At 49.2% G+C, this 25687-nt stretch overlaps 1 protein-coding gene across 2 annotated transcripts in view; it reads right to left on the bottom strand.

Moving 5' to 3' along the window:
• LOC138513801 (transmembrane protein 176B-like) overlaps positions 1-25687 on the bottom strand; it is a 182746-nt gene that overhangs the window by 42477 nt on the left and 114582 nt on the right. For both annotated transcript variants that reach the window (XM_069628901.1, XM_069628902.1), the window contains exon 3: positions 21998-22108. In XM_069628901.1, coding sequence (XP_069485002.1) covers positions 21998-22108 — 111 coding nt within the window. The remainder of the gene's footprint in view (positions 1-21997; positions 22109-25687) is intronic.

Below are 25687 nucleotides of genomic sequence, written 5' to 3'. Positions count from 1 at the left end.
GTTGAAATCGAGCATGGCTGTAGTGTTACCTGTCTTAATACACTCTTGTGGAAGCTCAGCGAAACATACTTTATGGCTAACAGTAATGAGACATGGATATGGAGCTTTGTTGTGGCCTCATTTTCCCTGGCCAACACGAGACAGATAGTGACCCCATTCGCTAAAGCAGTGTCTTGTGGTTGTCACTTGTGCCAACATATTTATAAATTCTGTCCCTTTAACAGGTTTGCTGGTGCAGATTTTGCACATTCTTCTGTGAAATTCCCACCTGATCAACCCAGTGCCTGTTGCTTGGGTCCATTTATTTGCTAGACACTCTTCAAGAGGACACATCTTTAGGCGTGCATGAGGAAGATTTGCAATGCGATCATTACAAAAAGCTTGATTACTCTTACTCTGATGGACTGTTGTGGTTGATAAAAGAAAACATGCACCCTTTCTTAAAACTGGCAGGAGATTGTCAGTTCCAGGTTGAGCTGCGTCATGAGGAATTTGTTGTGGCTGGGTCGAAAACTTGACGTCCGTACATTTGTTGAAAATCCTAGTTGGTGTAACAGGCGGATTGACATTATGCTAAGGCGGCTTGGCTCTGCTCTCTATTATGAGCCAGCCATCCAAGAAGGGATGCAATTTATTCCCTGGTCATGGTGAATATGTGGGGTGCCGATGCTATCTAAAAAGGAAACACTCTGAACTGATAGTGTAGGTTGGGCACCTTGAAGTGGAGCTATCAATGCAGGTATTGCAGATGTGTGTGGAACATTGAAATAAATATGAAAGAATGCATCCCTTATATGCAAGGTGGTCATGGGGTTTTTTATGTGTGGTACCAGCTCCGGGAAGTTTGAAAAGGACCATGGAGAAACATGAGTAAAGACAAAAGTCCCCTCCATCTACCATAAGTGGACCTAACACAAACAATAAAACGTATCTATGCACCAGACACTGCTGCAAGTATTCATCCCTGGATCTTAAGACCTAGTTCCGGTTGTTCCCACTCTCCAAGGACTCCTGGGACCAGACCGTGGGGTGTCAAACAAAAGTGTGGCCTTCAGGCTTCAACTGCCACCACCTCTCCCTGGGCTGGAACCTGGTTAGGGTATCCCTTGTACCCCCATCCTGCTACACATGGTTGGTAACAAGACCTTATTTCACTTCTCCCTATAACTGCGGTAGGCTTGTGGATGTACATTGGACTTTCCCCATTGAGAAACCTTTGGAACTTTAGAAACTGACTTGAACATTTCCCCCTGCGCCCCTTTGGGGCTTTGAAGTTTCCCGAACAGAGCAGAATTGTAAATCCTCGGAAGAACTGGAATCTCTACAGTCCCAGTATTGGGATATTTATTTCATCCAATTGTCCACCCCGTGTGCCAGTTTTCTTAAAATGTCTGACTCCTTTTCAGAACCGTATAGCCAGAGTGCTTCACTGCTAGGGCAGTCTTCTAGATTATATTTTATCGAGAGAGTTGCACTCAATGTTTACCCATTACTGTGTTTTTCTTACTTGCTTTGTTGGTATACTTTCTAAGTACTTATCCAACAGTTTTAACCTCCATGAAAAGGAATAGAATATACTGTAAAATATATACATTTGTCTGAGCCTAATTGTACTTTTCTCCTAACCCATTCACCTCCTTAAAGGGGAGGCTTATTGCTTTGACACTTAGAGAGCGTTTGAACAAACTTAATACATTTACCATTTTGACACCACTGGGTTGTTTTCTGAAGAACAGCATTAGAAGGCTTCTGAAATACTCCCTTGATCCATATTATGGTTTTATAATCTGAACTAGCCGCACGATACCCAAAAGTAGATCCTGCTTCACAGCACTGCATGTGTGCACAGATCACTCAAGCACCTCACTGCGCAGCTGAACAAATCCCTATTCACGTAGAACAATGGCTCCTGGTAGCCCTGGCCCTATAGAACACTGCCATGGTGCAGTGTAGACTCTCCCCTGCACAGCACTGACTGGGAGAACTATACACTCTCCCAATAGCTTCACACTGAACACCAGTACTCGCGTACACAGTACCTTTTCCATGCACAGCACTGTCTGAGTACACAGACACCTGTTCTGCACTAAATATTAACCCATCCATGATCACCCTCAAAGCAGGGATCAGAATAAAGATGTGATGAGCAGGGCCTGAGAACCAGGTCTGGTGGGGCTAGTGCACAGTGAGCCCAAACCTGGCCTCCACCTGAGATGCAAACTATAAGTCTGCATCCTTTATATATGACCCATCATGCATTAGCTTTTCTAATGCTCTTTAATTTGCATTCAATAACAGTGAATGCTACATGGATGTGCCGGTATAGCACCAGTTGCCCTGGGGAGTCAAAAGCAGTGCCTGGCAGATAGCCAAGACTTGGGGGTTTTTTGACATCTTGTGCCTCCAAGAGACCTGGCTGGTGGAGACGCCATTTCTCGACGTTTTTTTCATTGAGACCTCCCCCGCCTCCCAAGGTCCGTTAGGCCGCCTGTCTTCTGGTCTTCTATTGGCGGTCCGTTTTGACTCGGGATTAGCATTACAAAAAAAAAATACAAAAAAAACTGGTGGCGTCCTATGGTTTATTGGCTGTCCTATCATGGCAACATCTCGAACTGGGTTCAAACTCTTAGGTCTCCACACAGCTGGTAATGATCAACCTTTATCGGAACCCGCAAAGAACCAAGTCTGAAAACTTCTGTGCTTCTGTGGCGGACGTCATTGATAAAATGTATATGGAGCATGAGATAACTCATAATTATTTGCGGCAACTTAAACGCCAAATGTTCCAACGCAAGTGTAAATGCAAATAAACAACCAGCTCCTTAGCCGAGAAACGGGGTGCGGCTTGGCTGAATATAATTAATTCGCGAAATATTCATAACCTGGCATGGCTACAAGACGATCAGCCCCACCTACCTACCTGGGAACGTGACAACTCAGTGGCAACCTTGGACTACATATTCGTTGCCCACGCCTTGCTTCTCCTCATTTCGACCTTCGAAGTAATAAGAACTAAAGAAAGCAACCACAACTTGTTGTCCATGGCCTGGGCCTCCAGTTATCCTAAAAAAATAAAAATTATACAAGAAGAACCTTGAAGTAAATAAACAGCAAACACGCCTCCGTCTGACGGCATCTGACATAACAGACCTAACTGAAAAATATAAAACTCTAGCGGCTGGAAAAACCACCTCGGAAGCGACAACTAATTTAAACTATGTGGCCCTGCTATTGACCTACAAAGTGGGGCGGACTGGTTGAAAAAAAGAAAACACAACAAACACAAATATAATAAGACCTTGGTTGAGAAATGGAGGAACCTAAGGAAACTGAAAAGACAGGTCAAATTCAATAACACAGAGGAAAATCAGACCGCTCTCTACGTAGAGGCGAAGAAGTACAAATCATGGCTGAAAAACCATAGGATAATACTTTACCAGAACGACGCAGAGGAAATGCTAAAGACTTTAACCTTCAAGAAATCAAGAGATTTCTGGGCCCTAATCAAAAAACAGATCTCCAAACCGACGACCAGCTTTCAAATTCAGTGTCCGAAGCTATGCGGGTGAGATATTTTTCAAACTTGTTTGATCTCCCCACAACTCAGCCCCTAATATTGGAGCTACCATCGGAGGCCTTGTGGGTTGACTTAACAGATGAGGACGATATTAAAAGATCAATACTCAAGCTCAAATCCTCAAGAGCACCAGGCTCCGACGGCCTGACTAACATTGACTTAACACAGTATACTGAACGAATTTATCCAGAGGTTGTTTCTTAGTTTTAAAGGTATCATAAATGTATTTATTAAGATACATCATTTACAAAAAAGAATGAATCATTAATGAATGCACACATATGAAATTACATTACCATTGCAGGAGAGCATAAGACACCAGATAATAAAATCCTAACATCACCATCATTCATCAACAATCACACCATCATTTGCAACACAAATCAATCAGCCTCGTTCACTCACAGTAAAAACTTTTGAACTAAAACATTTAGTAGTTCGTCAATTTGACTCAGGCGTTGACAAAGTAGACAGACAAAAACTCTGGACTAAGCTTAAAGCGTGGAACTGTCCTCCTTCGATCTTGGAACCCAATTGCTTTACACACGAACACCAAATTACGGGTGCGTTGAGTCAGCAAGGCCTCTTATCTGAAGAAATAGCATCAGAACGAGGAGAAAAACAGGGCTGCCCTTTAGCTCCTCTTCATCGCCTTTTTGGGAGACTATAAAAAGACAAAGCAAGATTAGATTCATTTCCGCCAAAAATAGGCAAACATGCTGTCTCCTGCATCTTCTATGCTGACGACTTGATATTGCATGATCAAACGCATATTTGTCTCCAGCGACAGCTGAACAACCTCGCACAACATAGAGGAAAACAATCTGGAAATGAAGTCAAAAATCCTCATTCTGGAAAAACACCCTAAAAAGAAAAAATGAGCCCACCCACTGGTCCCTAGATGATATCAAAATCGAAATTGTTACCCACTTTAAATACCTGGGTGTCTTAATCGACAGCTCCACAAAGGAAGCCAAAATGCAGCAGGTCGTTTGGGACAAAACGAGAAATTTAAAAGCCCAAACCAGAGCTAGCGACAAAAAAATATGGAAAATTCTCACTACTTCCGGCAATTCATTTTACCAGTCAAAAGTGGTCCCATCCTTAGCCTATGAGATGGATGCTACCCTCAACATACCTGTTTCGCTATGGCCAAAACTGGAAGGACACCTGTAGAAATCGGTCCTAGGTATACCAAAATCTCGATCACGGCAATTAGGCGTGAATTTGGTCTACTTTCTCTGGCGGCTACAGTTGAACTAAGTAGTATGCAGCTCTTCAGGAAAACTCTGTTGGCTGACAGCCTCCCAGTATACCAGTTGATCGCAGAGGTAATCACTGCATCTCGCTAAACTCTTGGGTGGCAGCCCTAAAAAGCAAGCTGAATGACATAGCTTGCAGCGAGGAAGACTTGATCCTCAACCCGCAAAGAGAGCGAAAATGGAAAATCTGGACTGGATCAAAAACGAACAAAGGTGTAACATCCAACAAACTGTTAAATCATCTGCCGATGACATCTTACAAATTGAAAGTCCCCCTGGCATATTGCGCCAATTTCCCAGACACATTTTTGAGAAAGACTTTTTTGAGAGCATGCTTAAACCTTCTACCAACCCACGAAATTCTGGCTATTAGATCAACCTCAAGCTCCAACAAATGCAGACTATGCGAGGACCAGAACCAACCTGAAACTTTAAGACACCTGCTGATGTCCTGTCCTCCAATGAGACAGGAGAGAACAGTGCATTTGACACCACTCTTCACGGATTCGAAACTCCTCGAAGAAGAGGTTTGGTGGACCCGCCTGATTTCTGGGGAAAAAAACTAGATGGACTATAGCCATGGTAAATATCTTGGAAAAGATTAAAGCCCACAGAAATAGGGCGGAAGACGCTTCCCCATGATCTCTTTGTTGCTGTTCTTCTTTTCCCTAGTAAATTTTTTCCCTAGTGTGAAATTTACAAAAACTTTGAAAACTTGTTTTGACGTTCTTCAGTTCTTGTAAAAATCTAATTGATTATACAGAAGTAAATAAGATAAAAAGCTGTTTAATTCACATTCAATAACGGTGTGAATTCTACATGGATGTGTCGGTATGGCACTAGTTGCCCTGTGGAGTCAAAAGTAGTGCCTGGCAGATGTTGGCGTCAGGCTAACCAGGATCTACTGTCAAGGGGCTAAAAACAATGCATCCATGCTCTACCTGCACACAGCATTGCATGGGCCTTCAAAACTATCTTGGGGGTACAACACTGCATGGGTACACTACCCACACACACACACACACACACACACACAGCACCGTCTCAGTACAAAGTACTTTCTTGGTGCACAGCACTGCATGCATACACTGCTCTCATGCAGCACTGTCTGGATCCTCGGTATGTGCTAGCTGTAAAGCACTGCACATGTAAACTACACTCACTCAGGGCTGCCTGGGTCCTCTGTACTTTCTTGGTTTACTACATCACTGCATCGGTGCTCTACCTGTACAGAGCATTGCATGGGTCTTCATCACTATCATGGGGTAGAACACTGCATGGGTACACTACCCACATACAGCATTGCCTTAGTCCATGGCACTTTGTACATCACTGCATGGATACACTACCCACACACAGCACTGTTGCCCGAGTCCTCAGTACTTTCTTGGTGCACAGCACTGCTTGGGTGCACTGATCTCATACAGCACCACCTGGTCCCTCTGTCTTTGCTTGGCATACAGCACTGCACATGTAATCTACAAGCATAAAGGAATGCCTGGGACCTCTGCACTTTCTTGGTTTATAGAACGTGAAGGTTACACTACCTGCACTGAGCAATGCATGGGTCCTCAGCACTATCTTGGGGTACATCACTGCATGGGCACACTACCCGCACACAACACTCCGAGTCCTCTGTACTTTCTTGGTGCACTGCATGGGCACACTACCTGCAAACAGCACTGACTGGTTCTCTGCATTTTGCTGGTGTACAACAGTGAATGGGCACAATCCGTAAACAGCATTGCCTGGGTCAGAATGATCCCAATGGCAGGACAGATAGAAAAGATGCACAGGCTATCTCCAAAATCACTTACCCTCCGGCAGGAAACCAGGTCACCCGAGAAAAACGCTCCTAATAGCAACCCAGGGCTCCAACCATACAGCGAGAAGACATGGGAGAGATGAAGGGATCATCCCCTGTCGTTCGCTACCTCCATATTTTCACACTGACATCTGTCCGCCATCCCTCTGAAGCAGCAAGAGGAGGCACCAGGGAACCTTCTATGCAACTGGAGAGATTGCAACACTTGCAGCAGTTCATCTTGAAGCTCACTGCATTGTGTCTATATGGATGGATTGATTTCATGGGTGGACAGACGGAAAGGTATATTGATGGGCCTGGCGGATAGATGGCTAGGCTTGGACATACGGGTGTATGGTTAGAACTGATGGGTAGACGTGCAGCACATACTGGAAAGGACATCGCCCTTGGTCACTTCCACAAGCCAAACCTACGAACATGAGAGGAGGAGTTCACGTCCAACAGCAAAAGTGGCTTTACCATGATGTACTTGAAAGGCTAGATGCGCACTTCTCTGGGACCACAGCTACCCACAGACTGCCCAAGGGTCAAAGTTACACCCCAACGGATCGCGCGTGACATGACATCTATTCCTCCAAACCAGAGTTCAGAAGGCAAATCAAGATTCAGCTACTCCTACAGCCTACTGTCACCAGGTGATTGAGTCTGGAGATGGGCAGGCATTCACTTCACAGCTGAGTGGAGGCGGACTCGGCAGAGCCCTGCATGTAGATTATATAGCCCAAAATAAAAAAATATATATATTTAGCAATCATTCTCAAATCCTCACCAGAAATCAAATGGCAGCGTCAGCCTGAGCACGCTGCTCGCCTCATGGTCACCAGCAGAAGAGTCAGCACCACTGAGTCGCCTGGAGTGGACTGCACCTGCGCAATGCGCATCATGTGATGCAAGCACAATAGTCAGCAAACAGTCTAGGGCTGCAGGGAACGTGCGGTTTGGGTGCTCCTCACAAATGCGCAGGCGTGAGCCTGCCCGGTGGCCCCAGGAAGAAAATAAATGCATCAGCTGCCCTGGATGTTCGCTCGTAATTATATATCCTTCCACCACAAGTAAGAAAAGAGGCCCTATGCCCCCGAGGCCTACCGGGGAAAGTCCCGGTGGTTCAATCGGCACTGGTTTCAGCATCACCTTCAAAGCTGTAGTGAAACCCTTTTGAACAAGATCTCCTAACACAATAAATCTATTTGAAGTCCATGTGCACTGTGATGAATCAAGGGTATTCGTCCCTTCTTCCCTAAGGGGTAGCTCCCCCCTTTAAGGGTAGGGAGACGCAGCGGCTCTGCAAGACCCTCCCCCAAGGGGTCTGGGCAAGTGGGACCTCACTGGGAGAGACTCCCGTCTACGGGACAAGGACTCCTGTTCCTGTGAGCAACTCATTAGACCATCCACCATAGCAGCCTATATGGGACCATCTGTTGTGAAGAGCACCAATATCTGGGTGTTTGGCTGAGAACAAAACTAAAATACACTACTATGCCCAAGGAAAAGAACTGGTCTCTTTAAGGAGACATGTACATTTAACTGAGATGAGTAGACTGAAGAGGGAGAGCAACACCTTGGAGAGGCGAAGGGGAGCCATGGAGCCTGCGACTTTCAGAGAAGTCCTGAACGCCAGAGAAAAACGTTGCAGGCCTGGCGTTTACAAGTACGGAGAAACAGCAGAGAAGGGAATCATAACCCCGGTGGTGGCGTGATCACGGCGACTTTGTGGTGGGCCGTGAGCCTGTCTCACTATGCCGAAACTATCCAAATGGGGAGTGCAAAAGACTCCCTGGTGCTCGCAACCCTAAACGGTCGCACAGAGAGAAGACTGAGGGTGGTACACCAGCAAGAACAAGAAGCACGAGATCCAGAGCAGAGAAGAGAAACTGAGCGAGTGCCAAGCCCAGCAGCATTCCCCTGAAGAAACCAAGGTAACAGGGAAAACCTGAAGGCCCCCTGGGGCATCATTATGAAGCAGGAAAAACCTTTCCCTGTGAAATTGACGAGATACTGAATATAAAGCCATTTAAGTGGAACTGTGATAAAGCAATAAAGAGAATAACGGATAAGCCTGAAAGAGGAGTCATTAAGAACTGGGCACCAAAGCCCTGGGAACAGGGGAAGTACCCCATGGTTTAAGAAGTAAAGAGTGGAGGAAACGAGAGAGAGAATCCTACAAGTATGATTGGAAAGTGAAATCAAGTGAACCAAATAAGAGGAGAGAGAATCAAAGTGATGATTCTATGTCATTTCATTGTCAGGCTTTTCAAAGCCTGCAATTGAAACATGTTTAACAGTTATCACATTTTTTGGGGGGGTGGGGTTCCACCCCCAAGCCCCCCCCTGCACCTATTTTGACCTATACCCAACCCCCCCCCCCCGCAACCACTTATCTGCCCTTTCCCACCTCCACACCCCTGGAAATTCGATTAACTGTCAAAGAGGTTTAAACTGCAGGCTTTGAAATGCCTGACGATGAAAGAACGTCGTACCCAAAGTGAGAAGCCCCAGGAGAAGGGGACGGGCGTGTCAAATTACCACAAAGTACACCGAAACGAAGAAGGTCTGGGATACAAGAGTCAGAAAGACGCACATGTCTGGAACAGACTATAAGAAAGGGCGTCAAGGATAACTGTCCAAGGTCAGGCCCTATATTGGAGATAAAACCCAAGTGTATTGTGAAAGAGTTGCAAGAACTTATCCAGAGGGTGGCAAGAGACTTTCATACTAAAGAGAACTTTGTAGTAAAGAAGAGACATTTCAATAAGAGACGACCAGGAGAAGGGAGTCATTTTTACCTGATCTACTTTAAGTAAGCTAAAACAGTGGTAGGGTCAGTTAAAACTAGTTTGGACTGTGGACATTCATTTGGGACTTCCCGACGAGCACCTTTAGTTTATTTAGATAGGCAGGGATAACCTTCTAGTAATAGAGAAAGATAGGCCTTATCCATATTATTTTAATAAACATCAGTAAACATGTCCCTCAAGTGTCCGACTCCTAATCCATCACAACACCTTTAAATAGTCTGAGAAATGTCAATGTACAAATGGTAATCACCTTGACATTGCAAAGCTTATATTTACAGATCATCCTAATTAACTCATTGTGAAAGACACCTGGATAAATGAACCACTCAATAAAAAAAAAAAAAAAAAAAAACAAGAGTATGTAGTGTCCAGAGAAAGATCCAGTCAGAAGCCATTAGCAAACAACCTAACAATCGCAGCAATTGACCCCCCCAGACTATGAGGGCACAGGTAGTGAATGCCAAGATTTGGAAATGGTTGAATGGACCCAACCGCAAGGTTCCCTACACTTGTAATTATGGAACTAAGTGCTAGCTTTAAGTGCGAGTCATATCTTTAACATTGGGCCCTATACTTATGAATGCAGACCGCTCTGCATCAGGACTGATATGTCACTAAGCCAATCAGAAGCCCATCCTTCTCTTGCATCATTTCCCCATGAGACTGAATTGGTTGGCTGCCTGATGCACAGAACTGGTGCGTTCTGAAGCCCACAAACCCGACAGAACAGACCCATCCTTTCATCTTCCCAGGCTGATTAAAACAACTGAATTTGGTCACACAGTTAAGAGGGCTGCATGCAGAGATGAGCTAATGAATAAAAGGAAAAGCAGATTTATGTAAAAGAGTTTAGAGCTTAGACATTACATTTCCTGAATTTGCTAAGAATTTTGCTCTTTCCCCATGGCCCGACTGGTAGAGGAAAGAACCACCTACATGTGACGTCCCAGTTTGATGTAGCGCGCATGCGTGGGCCTCGTTGTGGACCCGCGCATGCGCAGTTGGAATAAACTGCGTCCGTGCGGCAGTTGCCGCCGGGACGCATAGCAGGCAACATCACGTCCCGTGTCTTCCTTACTTTGTGTGCGTGCGCGTATGCATGTGAGGGCCGCGGGGCCATATTGCCGCCACAGCGTTCGCCCAACGTACGTGGGCGCACAATCCGCATCAGTACGAGAGGACACGATGCGCACCGAGCACAAACGTTTTCTTTTCTCCTCAGAGCAGTAGCGGCCTGAAAAGGTGCTCGTGCGCTGCTACACAGAGAAGAAAGGGCTAATTTTTGGAACATTTGACTGTCCCCAACAACCTGGGGACAATCCAAAAAAAAAAAAAAAAGCCGGACACAAGGGGAAAAGGCGACAAACAACAGCAGGAGGTACGTTGAGCCTTACACCAGCCAGGTTTGCGGCCTCTAACACACCCAGAGGTGCCTGTGCGACCTGTGAAGATGGCCAGTAGCGACGAAGAGACAGAAGTTGCAACAAGAGCGGTGAGGACACAACAGGGGTCGCTGCTGCTAATGCAGGAGTTTGACACGTCGGGGGCCCCCGTCTAAACTAGGACCCAGGTGGCTACTATTTTATTTTCGAGTTTCTTTATTGGGGTTTATGTTATAAAACAGTTGCGTCACTGATCCAAACAATCACAGTGGTAGTAATTTGGAATACATCAAAATAGATCTTTTGTGAAGAAACAATTAAACAGAAATAACAAAACAATAACAACATTAACGAGTCTCCATAATGTCAATGATGTAAGCAACAAAAAGGGGGGGGTCTGGCCGCAGGAGAGCACAGGTTGGATACTGTGCCAGTGTTCCGTTTCAGGTATTGTGAGTCAACAGGGGGCTGATTGTTCAGGGGGGTTTATCGTCATTGGGGGGGTTAAGTAAGGCCCAGGTGAGTGTTTTCCAGGCAGCAAGTCCCAAGCTCGTGTCTTCGGGGGAAGTGGTAAGACCATTCTCCCAAGCTGAAGTTTCCGCCCCTATCCAGCGCTCAAGTTCGTTGTGCCATGCCTGGTATTGTGGGCCTCTGGGTCGCTTCCAAGCCATGGCAATGGTCCTTTTGACCAGAATGCATACCAGATCCATTAGTCTGACTGAGTGTTTGAACTTGGCCAGTCTGGGGTACGTTCCGAGGAGGCACTCTGACGGAGTCCATTCATATCTGGTCATGCCTGCCTCGCTGCAGAGGAGTTCAACTCTCGCCCAGAGTCTCCGGACCTGGACACATCCCCAGAACATGTGTAATAGATTGGCTTCATCTCTACCACACCATGGGCAGTTATGCTGGGGTAGGTTATATATTTTGGCTATTCTAAGCGGTGTCAAGTATGATCGATATAGCATGTTGAGTTGAATTAATTTAAATCTAGAGTTTCTGGATACCGCATTGGGGAACGCTAATGCTCTATTCCATTCAGCTTCGGACAGTTCGTGGCCCAAATCACTCTCCCACCTGGTTTTGAGGTCCTTGCTGCGGGGGTTAGGCCTGTCAATTAGGTGGCTATATATGCGGGACACAGGCCTCCACCCGTCTCCCAGGCTGTATAGGTGCGTTATGAAGGTGTCGGATTCGGGCTCCTCAGGCCACGTGTCCCATTTAGTTCTAGCCAAATTGCGGATCCTTGCGTACCAAAGGAATTGACCGGCTGGGACGCCATCATCGAGCTGCAAGGAGGAGAAGTCCCGGAAAGTGCCCTCACTGTATAGGTCCCCCCACGTGTATACTCCCAGCCTTTCCCAGTGTCGAATAGAGGCAAGGTCTACTGAGTTCTGGCATAGGTCAGCTAAGAGCGGTGTGTCTGGATTGTAACTGTGCTGTAGGCGGAGAAGACTTTTAACCCTTTGCCATACCTGACGACCCAGGGTAGCTAAGAAGGGTATCCCCCCCACAAGACGTTGAGGGGCCCAAATGAGTTCATTTAATCGGATTGGGGCCGTCGAGTGCTGTAAGAGCAGTGTTTCAGGGGTAACATCATCGGCTAGCCATTTAGCCACAAAGCTTAGTTGAGCAGCCAGATAGTAACGCTCCAGATCAGGGAGCCGGATGCCTCCCTGCTCGTAAGGGAGGGTCAGGGTGGATAATGCAAATTTGTGCCTACTAGTTCCCCACAGGAAGTCTGTAAGTATCTTCCCTAAGAGACGGAAGAAGGGAGCCCTAATGTAATACGAAATGTTTTGGAAGCCATAGAGAAATCTGGGGAGGACGATCATCTTAATGATGGAAGCCCTGCCCATCATGGATAGGGGGAGGCGAGCCCAAAACCCGATTGACTTGCGCAAGGGGGGAAGTGCCGCTACCGTGTTGTTGGCGTGCATGAGTTCAGGCGTGTGGTAAATATTAATGCCTAGATAGCGGAACGTAGTGGGGCACCATCCTATACCCAGTGAGGGGAGGTCATCAACATGTGTGTCCCTGAGGGCGCCCAGCGGAAACAGACAGGACTTGCGTTTGCTAAAGTGTATGCCTGACACCTTGGCAAAGTTGTCAAGGACCTCCAGCATAGTTGGGACATTCAGCTGCGGATCCCTCACGTAGAGGAGAACATCATCCGCGTACAGGGAAATTATATGGTCCACCCCATCAATCCTGATACCAGCATCAAAGAATTGTTTCCTGAAAAAAATGGCAATGGGTTCAAGCCCTATTATGTATAGCATGGGGGAGAGCGGACAGCCCTGCCGTGTGCCCCTTTGTATATCCCATGCCGTGGATATGAGTCGACCAGTCTTCACCCGTGCTCGCGGCTTGGTGTAGAGAATTATGATCCAGCGAATGAATCGTTCTCCGAAGCCAAACTCCCTGAGTACCGCAATCAGCCATTCCCAGAAAATTGAATCGAATGCCTTGATGGCGTCTAAAGAAAGTAATGTGTGGGCTTGCCCAGTGTGAGAGGGATGTGACAATATGTGTTGTAATCTGCGTAGGTTGGCAGTGGTGTTGCGGCCCGGCACAAAGCCACTCTGGTCGGGGTGCACCACTTCTCCGATCACCCTGGACAGCCGCTTGGCCAATATGGTTGTGAGAATTTTAACATCGTAATTGAGCATAGCGAGAGGGCGATAGGAGTCACAGTCATCCGCAGGCTTACCAGGCTTGAGGAGCGGAACCAATAAAGTCTCTCGCATGCTCTCGGGCAGGGTGCCCGACTCGTAGGCTTCTTGGAATACCTCGTGTAGCAGCGTGGACAGTTCCGGCTCATAGGCTTTGTAAAATTCAGCGGGCAGCCCGTCACTGCCCGGTGCCCTGCAGGTGGCCAGTGACTTAATGGCGTCTTTTATGTCCTCTATATCGATGTCAGCATCTAGAGCCTCCCTGTGTGGCAGGGGGAGAAGGGGCAAGCCAATTTCGTCCAGGGTGTTTGAGATGTCCTCGGGGGGTACCTCTTCAGCGTGGGAGTACAGCTGGGTGTAGAACAGCCTAAGGGTGTCGTTAATTCCCTGTTGGGACCTTTGTAGCGTGCCATCGGCATCTCTTAGGGCAGTGGTCGGGAACTTAGGGTGTTCTTTCTTACACAGCCAGGCGAGTAGTCTGCCAGGTTTGTCGGCATGGGCGTGCGTTCTGTTGGTTCTGGTGATATAATCAAATTTGGCCAATCTGTCCCAGGCTTCCTTGCAGGCGGCCCTAGAGCTGGCCAGCTTGACTTCCTGTGGTTGGAGGTCCAGGGTGTTGGATTCTAGCTGTTCTATTTCAGCTTCTAGTGATTCGAGTTCAGTTCTTAGGCGTTTCCTCATGCCTCCGGCCTTTGCTATGACCTCTCCCCTTACAACCACTTTGAGAGCATCCCAGACCGTGCTTAGGTGGGCTACACTGCCTTTATTCTCATTGATGTAGTTCTCTATGGTTTCTCTAAGGCTTTCCCTGAACTCGGGGTCTTTAAGTGCCTCAGTGGGCATCCTCCATGTGGGTATGGGGGATCTGGGTCCAGTGATGTTCCATTCAATTACAAGGGGAGAGTGGTCAGAGATGGTGCGGCCCAGGTAGTTGGAAGAGTCGATCTGGGGGAAGCTCTCTCTGCCAATGAAGAGGTAGTCGATTCTGGTGTAAAGATTATGCGGTGAGGAGTGGAAGGAATAGCCACGATCCTTGGGGTGCTGTTCCCGCCAGATGTCGACCAGGTCTAGGCGGTTCAGCATGGTGTTCAGGGCGGTGGTGGCAGTTGATGGGCCAGCCAAGGGGGGGGTCGACCTGTCGAGTGCAGGGTCACTGATGCAGTTAAAGTCGCCTCCCCAGATGAGGAATGCATCTCTATAGGGCGCAATCTTTGTGCTTAACTTGGTGAGGTGCGCAGGGATGTTGTTGTTGGGGAGGTATGAGTTGACTATGCAGATCTCTGTTTGTTCAATGTGGCCCAGAATTATGACATACCTTCCATCGGGATCCTGTTCGATTTTGGTGAGCTGGAAGGGGATGTGAGGGCTGATCCAGGTGAACACCCCTCTGGCGAATTTGGAGTATGTGGACCCAAACCCTTGTCCACCCCAGTATGATTGGAGTGCTGCCATGGCTTCCTTGGTTAGATGTGTTTCTTGTAATAGGACCAACCCTATCTTCTTTCTGTGTAGATAGGATTTTATTCTGTTCCGGCGTAAGTAGGTACCTAAGCCCCTCACATTCCAGGTGGCGATTTTAAGGCGTGTGGGCATGATGATGGCAATGTGGCCAGGGCGCTGGCTCCACCCTCCTTGAGCCAGCTCTGTGTGCCGAGTGGTCGCCCCCAGGGTCTATGCTCTGCTTTCTTCCTGTTGGCCTTGATTGTTGCGTTGACGTGTTAATCGGAGACTTATAAACGAATTTAACTTCCACTCGAACAGGTGGATTGAACAAAAAAGTTAACTGTGTGTTGCTCCCAGCAGCTGTTCTGGGAGGACAACGCTCGGGGGCATCCGCTACCCATCGGCCTGTCCAGGTCATGTGGTGCGGTTGTGGTGTTGGCCTTGGGCCAGCCATGCTTGGGGTGGGGTGGGTTGCGCCGATGTCTGTGGGGTGGTCCGCGGAACTCCCGTCCTTGAGAGAACTAATCAATCATTGTTGTATCGGATCTGTTTGGGTTTAGCCGTTGGGTGTCGAAACGTGGTCCTCTCCCTCGGCCAGGTTATTATGTTCCATCCACATAGTGGCTGCCGCCGGGGTCTCCATGTAGACGGCTTTACCTTTGTGTAGAATCTTGAGGCGCGAGGGGTACAGTAGCATGTATTTAAGGTCGAACTTCCGCAGTTGGGCTTTGATAGGTATGAACGAGTTCCTGGCTCGCTGGACTTGCGGGGTATAATCGGGATAGATTACAATCTTGGAGCCATCGCGTCTGATGTCACCTCCATCCCTCGAGAATTTGAGGATTGTTTCCCTGTCACGAAAGTTCAAGACCTTGGCAATCATTGGGCGAGGGTGTGATCCCGGAGGGGGCCGCTTTTGTAGGGCGCGGTGGGCTCTCTCGATGGAGAAGCCCTGTGTGAGTTTGCCAGCTCCGACTTCCTGCATTAGTAGGGACTCGATAAATTCTGTGGGGTCAGCGCCTTCCATCCCCTCCGGAACGCCCAGGACTCTGATGTTATTGCGGCGGGCTCTACCCTCTGCTTCTTCGGATCTCGCTTCAAGATGAGCCACTTGCCTCTCAAGTGTGATGACTTTCTGCTTTAAGTCCTTGGCAGTGTCCGTGGTGTCCCGGAGGTTTATTTCCACTTTGTTTATTCTTTCTGCCATGTTGCGGGCGTCTTGGCGGATTAGCTGCATGTCCACCTTGAGTTCGTCTATCCTGGTCTCCATGCACGTTTGGAGTGCTGCGATAGCTTGGAGCACTTGGGCGTTGCTGGGGTCGGTAGCAGTTGTTGGGGTTTCAGTCTGCGTGGGGATCTCATGTTGGTTGGGCTGTTTGGGTTTAGCCCCTGAGAATGAGTCCATGATTGTGGCACCCCTGTTCTTGTTGCGCGAAGTAGACATTTGTCCCACCTGGTAGTGTGGTAACAGGGATGAGCCCTCCGTCGGCCCCACAGGACGGCGTATTTCAGTGAAGAGCAGCGGTGTTCCTTGGCGACACGATGCAGGGTGTTCCCCCGGCAGTGCGACAGGGCACTCAGCGATTTCCCGACACTCCGGGCCGTGGCCTCGCTGGGCCCCGTCGTCTATGGTACAGGCGAGTTCCGGCTCCCAAGCGCTAGGATAGGGTCTGCAGGCTTACCGGTGCGTTGGTGGGTAAACTGTTCACTCCTCAGTCCTCGGGCCGTCCGTTCGGGGGGAGAGGAGGAGGGCCCCTGTTTAGGTCTCCGCCGCTCCTTCGCACAGAGCTCCTCGCGGTCAGCAGATCGCGTCAGTGGGCTATGCACATCTCGTGTCCCCTCCGCAGTGGTCCCGGGGCGATGGATGTGACTCCGTCCGCTCCCCTTGGCAGTGTGGTGGTCTCCTCATGTGCTCGGTGGCATCCAGCGGCAGGACGAGTCCCGAGGAGCAGGGAAAAGCGAGGGTGTCCGGTCTTTCGGACGATGACTTTGCTGGGGACTTTCCGCCACTTGCGTAGGGACAGGGGAGGCGAAGCCCGATGGAACCTCTTCCCTTCGCCTCGCAGCCCGCTCGGTCCGCCCCTCCGTCAGGCCTCGCTGTCGTCCGCCATCTTGTTTCGCTCGGGGGCGTCAGTTCCGAGGTTGCGTTTTCGGGGACGCTGGTTCCGATTCTTCTCGTTCCAGCGCCGAACGGGGTCAGAATCACTTCCCCCACTTGGGTATAAGTTTTGGCACACAATCGGGCCAGGAATAAGGGTCGAATAAAGGATCTAGGCCAGGATCGGGACGGGAGCTCCACACAGTCACGTCTTTACGCCATCAGCGTTGGCCACGCCCCCCCCCCAGGTGGCTACTATGGGTTAAGAAGCTAGAGATGTACTTTACAGCGACTGGAACCACCAACGACGATGCAAAAAGGGCGACCCTTCTGTATTCGGCCGGGCTGGACATAATGCGCATCTACGAATCATTCACCCTGCCAGTAGTTACTTACGACACTGTCAAGACTGCGCTAGAAAACCACTTCATTCCACAGTTGAATGTCGACTATGAAAGATTTCTGTTCTGCAGAGAGAAGCAAAGGGAGGAAGAATCTCTCGATCAATTCTGCGCCAGACTGAGAGTGATAGTCAACACATGTCGCTGGGACAACGACGAGCTGATAAGAAACCAGGTCCTCCAGGGCTGCAGCTCAGGCAAATTGCGGCAAAAAGTGCAGAGAGAGCCGGGGTGGACACTACAGCAGATACTAGATAGTGGCCGGACGTACGAGCTGGCAGAATCCAGAGGAGCGAGCATGGACGTGGCAGTTAGGCCAAGCGCGAGGGAGGAAGCTTTTGCCATAAAGAAAAGGACAAAGCTGAAGGATAAGTGGGTCCCGAAGACAACGGAGAACAGATATCCCACAGCACCCGGATCACTCTGCCAAGATTGCGGATATGACCTGCCACATGTAGAGGAGTGTCCTGCCACAAGGAGATCCTGTGGATGGTGCAACGGACCGGGGCACTATGCACGCATGTGCCGCGCCCCTGCTCCTGTACCTACTCAGAGAGGCCCCGCGAGAGCAAGGGGCAGCGGTTTCAGAAGGCAGCGCAGCATCGCAGCTCTCGAACAGGAGGTGCGGAGGTTGCAACTTGCAGAGGAAGAGGAGGAGGACGAAGAAGAAGTGTTTTTCATTTCAAACATTGCCTCAGAAAGCAAACGGAAGAGACAACCCAGGTGTGTGGTGAACATACTGGGCGTGCCGACGCAGATCCTCATCGACACCGGAGCATCCGTATGCGTGCTGGCGGAGGAAGATTTACTCCCAGGCCCGCCGGCACTGGACAACTCCATGGCGAAGATATTCACTTTTGGAGGAGACACCCCGTTGCCACTCAAGGGTGTATTCGTGTCACCAGTGTCGAGGGGGGAAAGCACCATCAAGGCAAAATTCTTTGTCACAGACGTTAGCCCTCACTCGCTACTCAGCTGCGCTGCGTCGGAGGCCCTCAATTTGGTTCATTTTGCATATGGAGTGTACCAGATTGACATCGAAACGCTGCTGGACAAGTTCTCGGGCATCTTCGAGGGTATAGGGAAGCTTAAAGCACCCCCAGTGCGCCTGCATATCGACGAGTCCATCAGACCGACAGCCCTCAAGCACCGTAGGATTCCGTTCCACCTAAGGGAGAAGGTGGAGGAGGAACTCCGATTACTCGTAAATATGGACATTATTGAGAGAGTGGAGGGGCCGACACCCTGGGTGTCACCAATTGTGGTGGCTCCAAACCTGAAACAGCCCGGGGCGGTGAGAATTTGCGTGGACATGCGCCTCCCAAACGCTGCGATCAAGAGGGAGAGGCACATTACTCCAACTCTAGATGACATTATCGGAGAGCTTCAGGGGGCAAGAGTCTTCTCAAAGCTGGACCTACGAGCGGGCTACCATCTGCTTGAACTGCACCCGGACTCCAGGTTCATAACAACCTTCACGACGCATGACGGCCTATACCAATTTAAACGCCTGAGCTTCGGTATTTCGTCAGCTGCCGAAGTATTTCAGAATACCATCAGGGGGGCGTTGGCTGGCCTAAAAGGGGTATTGAACATGAGCGACGACATCTTAGTTTTCGCGGACTCGGAAAGGGAGCACATGAAAAGGTTGGAGAATACGCTCCAGAGACTGAAGAACTTAGGGCTCACCCTTCATCGACAAAAATGCGAGTTCTTCAAGGACCGTACTGGTTTCTTCGGATTCATCTTCCATGCGGCCGGTGTGTCACCTGACCCAGCCAAAGTCAAGGACATTAGGGAAGCCGCCTCCCCACAATCCCCCACGGAAGTAAGGAGCTTCCTGGGGATGGTAACTTACTGCGGGCGTTTCATCAAAGGGTTAGCGTCGCTGGCAGAACCGCTCACAAGGAACGACGCCGCGTGGAAATGGGGTGCCAGTGAACAAGAGGCATTCCAGACCCTGAAAAACGCCCTATCTGATGGGGACACCATGGCATACTTCAACCCCAAGGTGGAATCGGAGGTGGTGGTCGATGCGAGTCCAGTGGGAGTAGGGGGCTGTGCTGCTGCAACCCGATGAACGCGGGGACATGCGTCCCATCGCCTATGCGAGTAAGGCCTTTTCGGACACGGAAATGAGATACTCGCAGATCGAACGGGAGGCGTTGGCCATCCTGTGGGGCTGTCGCCATTTCCGTTTATACATCCTGGACAAACCTGTCGTGGTGGTGACTGACCACAAGCCGCTACTGCCCATACTGGCGGGCGTGTCATCCAAGCCGCCTCCCAGGATCGAAAGGTGGATGCTGGCCCTGATGGAGTATGGGGTGAAACTAATTTACCGACCAGGAACGAACAACCCGGCCGACTACCTGTCGCGCCACCCCAGCAAGGAAAACTCTGTCACCGACATTGGGGCGAACGAATGCCATGGGCTGCTGTGTCAGGTGGTGGAAGGGTCCCTTCCAATGGCACTCTCAAGAATTGCAATAGCGACAGAATGCTCCAAGGACAAGGTTTTTAGCATCGTCAAGACCGCCGTGAGGAGCGGTGATTGGAGGGAGGTACTGCGTAACAACTCGCGCTGTCAAGCAGAGGCCCAGAGTGACCTCCAAGCACTCTGTAAAGTGAGGGATGAACTCTCCGTCTCAGACGATGGGCTAATACTTTGAGGGAGACAAATCGTCATCCCACGGGCACTGAGGACAAGGGTACTCTAACTGGCCCACATTGGTCATCAGGGGGTTGTCAAAACGAAGGCTCGGTTGAGACACAAAGTATGGTTCCCGGACTTGGAGGGGCGAGTGGAGAGCTTCGTGAGGAGATGTGTGGCGTGCCAAGCGGCGGCCCCAGGAGACAGAGCCCCGCCGATAAGGTTGATGGAGCGCAGCAGCAAACCATGGGGAACCGTCCACGTGGACTTCGGCGCGACTGGTCGTGGCATGTACTTTCTGGTAGCAGTTGACCAATGGTCCAGGTACCCCGAGGTGGAAGTGGTAGAGTCCACAGCGACAGAGTTCGCGACGAAGGCGTTGGACAAAATGTTCGCCACACATGGGTTCCCGGACCTACTGTGCTCAGACAACGGGCCGCCGTTCACGGGCAGCCAGTTCGCAACTTACCTCCGGGAAAGGGGGATCCGGCATCGCAGAGTGTCCCCACTCTGGCCGCGAGCCAACGGGGAGGCCAAGAGAATGATGCGGACTCTTAACAAGGTCCTAAGAATTTCCGCCAGTGGCGGTGAAGACCTGGAGAGAAAGCTAGTGGAGTTTCTAAGAGAATACCGCACAACACCCCACCAGTCCACGAGAGTGGCTCCCGCCGAAGCACTGTTTGGACGATGCCCGAGGGGAATGCTACCGGAAGAGGAAGGCCGTCCGCCAGGGATAATAAACAATGAGGGAGTCCAGGAAGAGCGGGCCAGGCGTAACAACAAAGAAAATAAACGGAGGGGTCTGCAGGAAAAGGAGGTGCGAGTAGGGGACACAGTGCTGGTCTGAAACCGGCACCCCGAGGGGAAGCTGTCCCTGCCATTTGAGCCGCGCCCGTGGAAGGTAACGCATGTAAAGGGCACGATGGTGATGGCAGCCTGCGACCGAGGAACAGTCACGCGCAACCGGTCGTTCTTCAAAAGAATCGAAACACCCGCTGAGAACGGGGCTTCGGAGGAATCCGTGGGTCGGGAGGAGCCACCTGGAGATCAGGAGGGTGAGCAGAACAGGGACTCCACTGGCTCTGAACTGGAGTGTGCCACTCCGCCCACCATCTCGCCAAGGTACCCTGTCCGCCGAGAGCGGAGACTACCAGGGCATCTCAAGGACTACGTCCTGGACTCAGGTGACTGAACTGAGAAAAGTGAGGTGAGACTTCAAGTTATTCATGCGACCGCCCACATGGTCACCAGTTGTGCAGGGGTGTGCACACCCCAAAGGTTTACACTGTTTTGGTTAAAGTTGAAAAGGGATGTGACGTCCCAGTTTGATGTAGCACGCATGTGCGGGCCTCGTTGTGGACCCGCGCACGCGCAGTTGGAATAAACTGCGTCCGTGCGGCAGTTGCCGCCGGGACGCGTAGCAAGCAACATCTCATCCCATGTCCTCCTTACTTTGTGTGCGTGCGCGTATGCATGTGAGGGCCGCGGGGCCATATGTAACACTACACACATCTAAGTCATCTAGAACAAATGGATGAATCGAAATCCTTCTTGCTCCCAGGCACAGGTCAATCCATACCTGCTTATGCTGTGAATTTCCAGCTTAATTTGTGAATGCTAGGCATATGGGGACGCTGTAAACAGAGGACACTCATACCGGCTGAAGAACAAGTTTAAACCAAATAATGGAGAATATTTAGCACTGCCCTAAACTGAAGCATGCCAAACCTGGCCATCAGCCAAAAGACGATACTCATCTGGCACAGACAACCACCGGTCTCTTCCATTCATAGAGTTATCAATGGAAACCTTGTTGACTCATCTCATCCAACATCCATGTTGTGCTCCTACCTTCCATACCGCCCCCTCTCCATTCATCTACTCACTGGTATCCCGGTCCAGAATCCAGAGCCGAGATCGAATATCAGACTATTTCTAACAAAGCAGAAGATTACAGCAACAGCGATGCAGAGTAGGCCGATCATGATCTGGACTGCCTGCAGGGAAAGATACAGAGAGGTTATTAAAACATAACTTCATAATTAAGCCATTCCATCCCGTCCCCATCTCCTCCCCGAACATCTACAGGCAGTTCTCCAACACGATTATACACTTCCTTCATGCAACCCGAGCACCACAACAATATTATGAGTTGTAGATTGCCCCACTGGAGTAACTTAGCTGAAAACATTGAAGTGAGGGGAGCGGGGGCATGACATCTAAATGAAAGGGGGCCCTGCCAAATGAGTGGGACAAAACGGCATGCCACAAAAGTCGGGGGGAGCATAAACACAGTTGTCCCCCGCCTAAAATGAAGCACATGGATTGCCCCATTACATCTTACTTAACTGCTCTGTTGACAGCCCTCCTTTCACATACTCTCAGACAGAAGCACCTTGTGTTTCGAAGACATGCAAGTAGGTAGCCAGACACAAAGTCCTACCTTGGTGGCCAGGAGAACCCAGAGCTGGTATAGGGGGCAAATTATGCCCATGGATTGCCCCATGTCAGCTTAGTTAACTGAGTGTATGTCAAAGGAGAGCAGGGGGTGATCAATCGAAGAGAGAGAGAACCACCATGTATTCGAAGATATGCAAGCAGATACCTTGGTGGCAAGGAGAAACAGGAGCTGGTGTAAGGGTTAACATGGGCAGATTGAGGTATTTGTAGGGTTTTTAAGGTTTATTTTATTTATAGGTGAAAGTTAAGAGGTGGAGATGGGGGAGCAAGGAGGTAAGGTATAGACCCAATAGCCAACTTGATTGCAATACCATCTTTGATTAAATGGAGGGTTCCTGTGATATGGTAGGAGTACCTGGACTTTGTTCATTTGTTCATGCAAATGCACACACAAGTGTATTTCACCTACCATGCAGCACATTGTAGGAATGCACTGCACCACCTGCTAGGAGAGCTTGAACGCCTTTATGGAGGGGCTGGGTAGGAACACAAGATTGTACAGCTGTAAAAGCAGCCTTTGGAGGGCACCAACATGTCAAAACTTTGGGACATGTCAAGATGTAGAATTATGCCTAAATCGGAGGCCAAGGGGAGACTAACACCAGAGAGATGGGAGGAACCAAATCTATCAGAGGCCATCTGCATCTGCCTGCTGAGATACTGGGGTTGGCCGTGTGGAGGTTGAGCGCTCGTCCTGGAGCCATCTCCGTTGCAGATTCCACTTCTGGATGGGGGTCCTACTCTTGTGAAAGAGGATTGTTCTTTTGGCGCCTCAGGGCATTGCCGACTTACTAGGTTGCTCCGTTTTCCTGGAACAGTGTTTTCCGTAACCAACATTATACGTACTTACCGCTGGGCCCTGGGTTGGCAGGATACTCGAGATACTCACACCCAAGGGTCTCTGTGGTCCGATTCTGCAGGTCCACTTTTTCCACATTTCCAGATTGGTTAACATTAGGGGGTTGACGCCTGCTCTGCTTCTGAGGTTGTTTGGGCTCGAACCCGCCACTGGATCTCTGCTTCTGGGAGTCCACTGGTGTCCTCTGGGTGGATTGCCTCTTCTGGGTACCTGTGAGAATAAACTGGAACATACCAGGCTTCTCATCATATCCATCTGTCAGCCTACAGACATTACCGTTGGTTTCCTGTTGGGCACACTTTTTCCAACTCCTACACGTGACACTGGAAGGGACTTAACTGGAATGTGGCATTTTTTGTAGGGTCCTATTCACCAAACCCTGGATTGTTAGAGACTTTCCCAGATTTATTAGGCATTTTAAATGTGTAGATTATGCTCCTGCATAGACTACACATGGTTTCACTATGATGCAACGATTTCCCCTTCTTCTGGTATAATAGAACTTTCTAGGCTTAGGGACTGTCTACCTAAAGTATATATTGGACTTTGGTAGCCCTCCTGGCTTGCTGGACATTGTGTTCCTCTGTTCATTACATCCAAGTGCTAAACGTTTGTTATGGGCACATGTATTATGTAGAATATTCCAGTTAGAATGTTGTTACCTGTGCCAAGTTCTGTGCGGTACCCCGGGATCTTGACTGGTAATCATTACTGTGTCATATATTGCCAAAGGGGCTTTCTTAAGTCGCCTCTGGAAGTCCATGTATTGTGTTTGCCACCAGACATGGAGCTTATATTTTAGGGTAAAGAGTTGAGTTCGGCCTTAACTGACCCATGTCCTCTTAGCTACAATATGCTCGGCTATGTTTAAGGAAAAATAAGTACTCTGGTTGAAACCCATCAAATATTTTATGTGCGGCCTTATAAATAACGTGTATATGTTTTCAGTATATCAGTGCAGCATTTATTTGCGACGTCTATGGGGATTCATTGTACCTCCCTGCTAAACATTCTCCCTCCTGAAGTTAAGCCTGACTGCTCTGCTACGCTTACCACGGAGGTCTGGCCTTTCCTCTTTGGTGGCATACTGTTCTACCGTTCGGTTAGACGACGACTACAAAGTCTTCACCAGAGTGTAGTACAAAAATCTCCCTAACAGAGGGTATAGCGGGGGGTGGGGGTTAGGGTATGAGGTAGTGCTCAGGTCCTTGTTGAAAATATGTAAAATGATGGAGGGAGAGCTGAGCTAGTGGTACATTTCCTGGGAATACTGAAGATGGAACACCTACAGGGTGGGGATTTTAGTTCTTCTGTTTTTTCCTGATGGGTTTTGCATTCTTGCATTTTGTAGAGAGTGGACACTGGTGTTCTGCAAGTACCCGCGCACTGTAAGAGGATATGGATAACGCATTCACCATATTCTAAATGTTTGTTGCGTTAGAGTATTTTTAAAGGCAATCTTGTACACCGGAATACTATGGTTGGGTTTGTTCCGTTTCTGGTCATCATGAAAATCCAATAGAGGAGGGGAAAAGCATATTGAACTTAATTTGGGACGCTTGTATTTGGTGGAGTATACGCCGCAAGTGGTAGAAAACACTGCCAACAAAATCAGCTTGGGAGCGCACTTGCGGGTGAGGGGGGTTAGCAGATCCGGTCTCACAGATGCAGGAAAACACCCTGACAGCAGATTAGCTAGAGACTTGGGCCAGAGGGATGGTACTGTTAGAAGGCAAAATGCCAGGGACTGATTGAAAAGCTCAGAGTTGAAAAGGCATCCCAAACCTTTTAATGAGAGACTAAAGAAAACAAAATGGTGAAAAGCTTTGGAGGTCAGAACACCACATGGTAGATCAGCGGTGAATGGGCCCATTTAAACATGGACTATCCGGTTCTGAAGAAAGGTTAGCCATTCAAGGGCAGTTCCATCCAAGGTGTGTTGGACCAGGACTATGATCTAGGGAACATGGGCAAAGAGTCGGCAAGCCTGAAACATCTTGGAATGTTCTATTTATATAAGCTGTACACACAAACCAGCTTAGATGCAGATGGCATTGGAGCAATAGCGCAGAGACCAGCCCAGGTACTTGAGTGGATCAGTGCCAGAGAGTAGAACTGCTCGGGATGGTTTTCTGCCTCACTGCGCAGTGGCCTATAGCCACAGATCCTAGTCTTGATTGATAACCATCTCTCTCCAGAAAGCTCAGTCTGGATAATATGAAGGACCAGAATTGGCAGAAAAGTGTAATTCATGTTG

The sequence above is a fragment of the Ambystoma mexicanum genome, chromosome 12 (assembly GCF_040938575.1).
Source record: "Ambystoma mexicanum isolate Mex_15411 chromosome 12, UKY_AmexF1_1, whole genome shotgun sequence".
NCBI classification, from domain to species: Eukaryota; Metazoa; Chordata; class Amphibia; order Caudata; family Ambystomatidae; genus Ambystoma; species Ambystoma mexicanum.
Note: the sequence above shows the minus strand (reverse complement) of the source record. Positions and strands in the feature narration are given on the sequence as shown.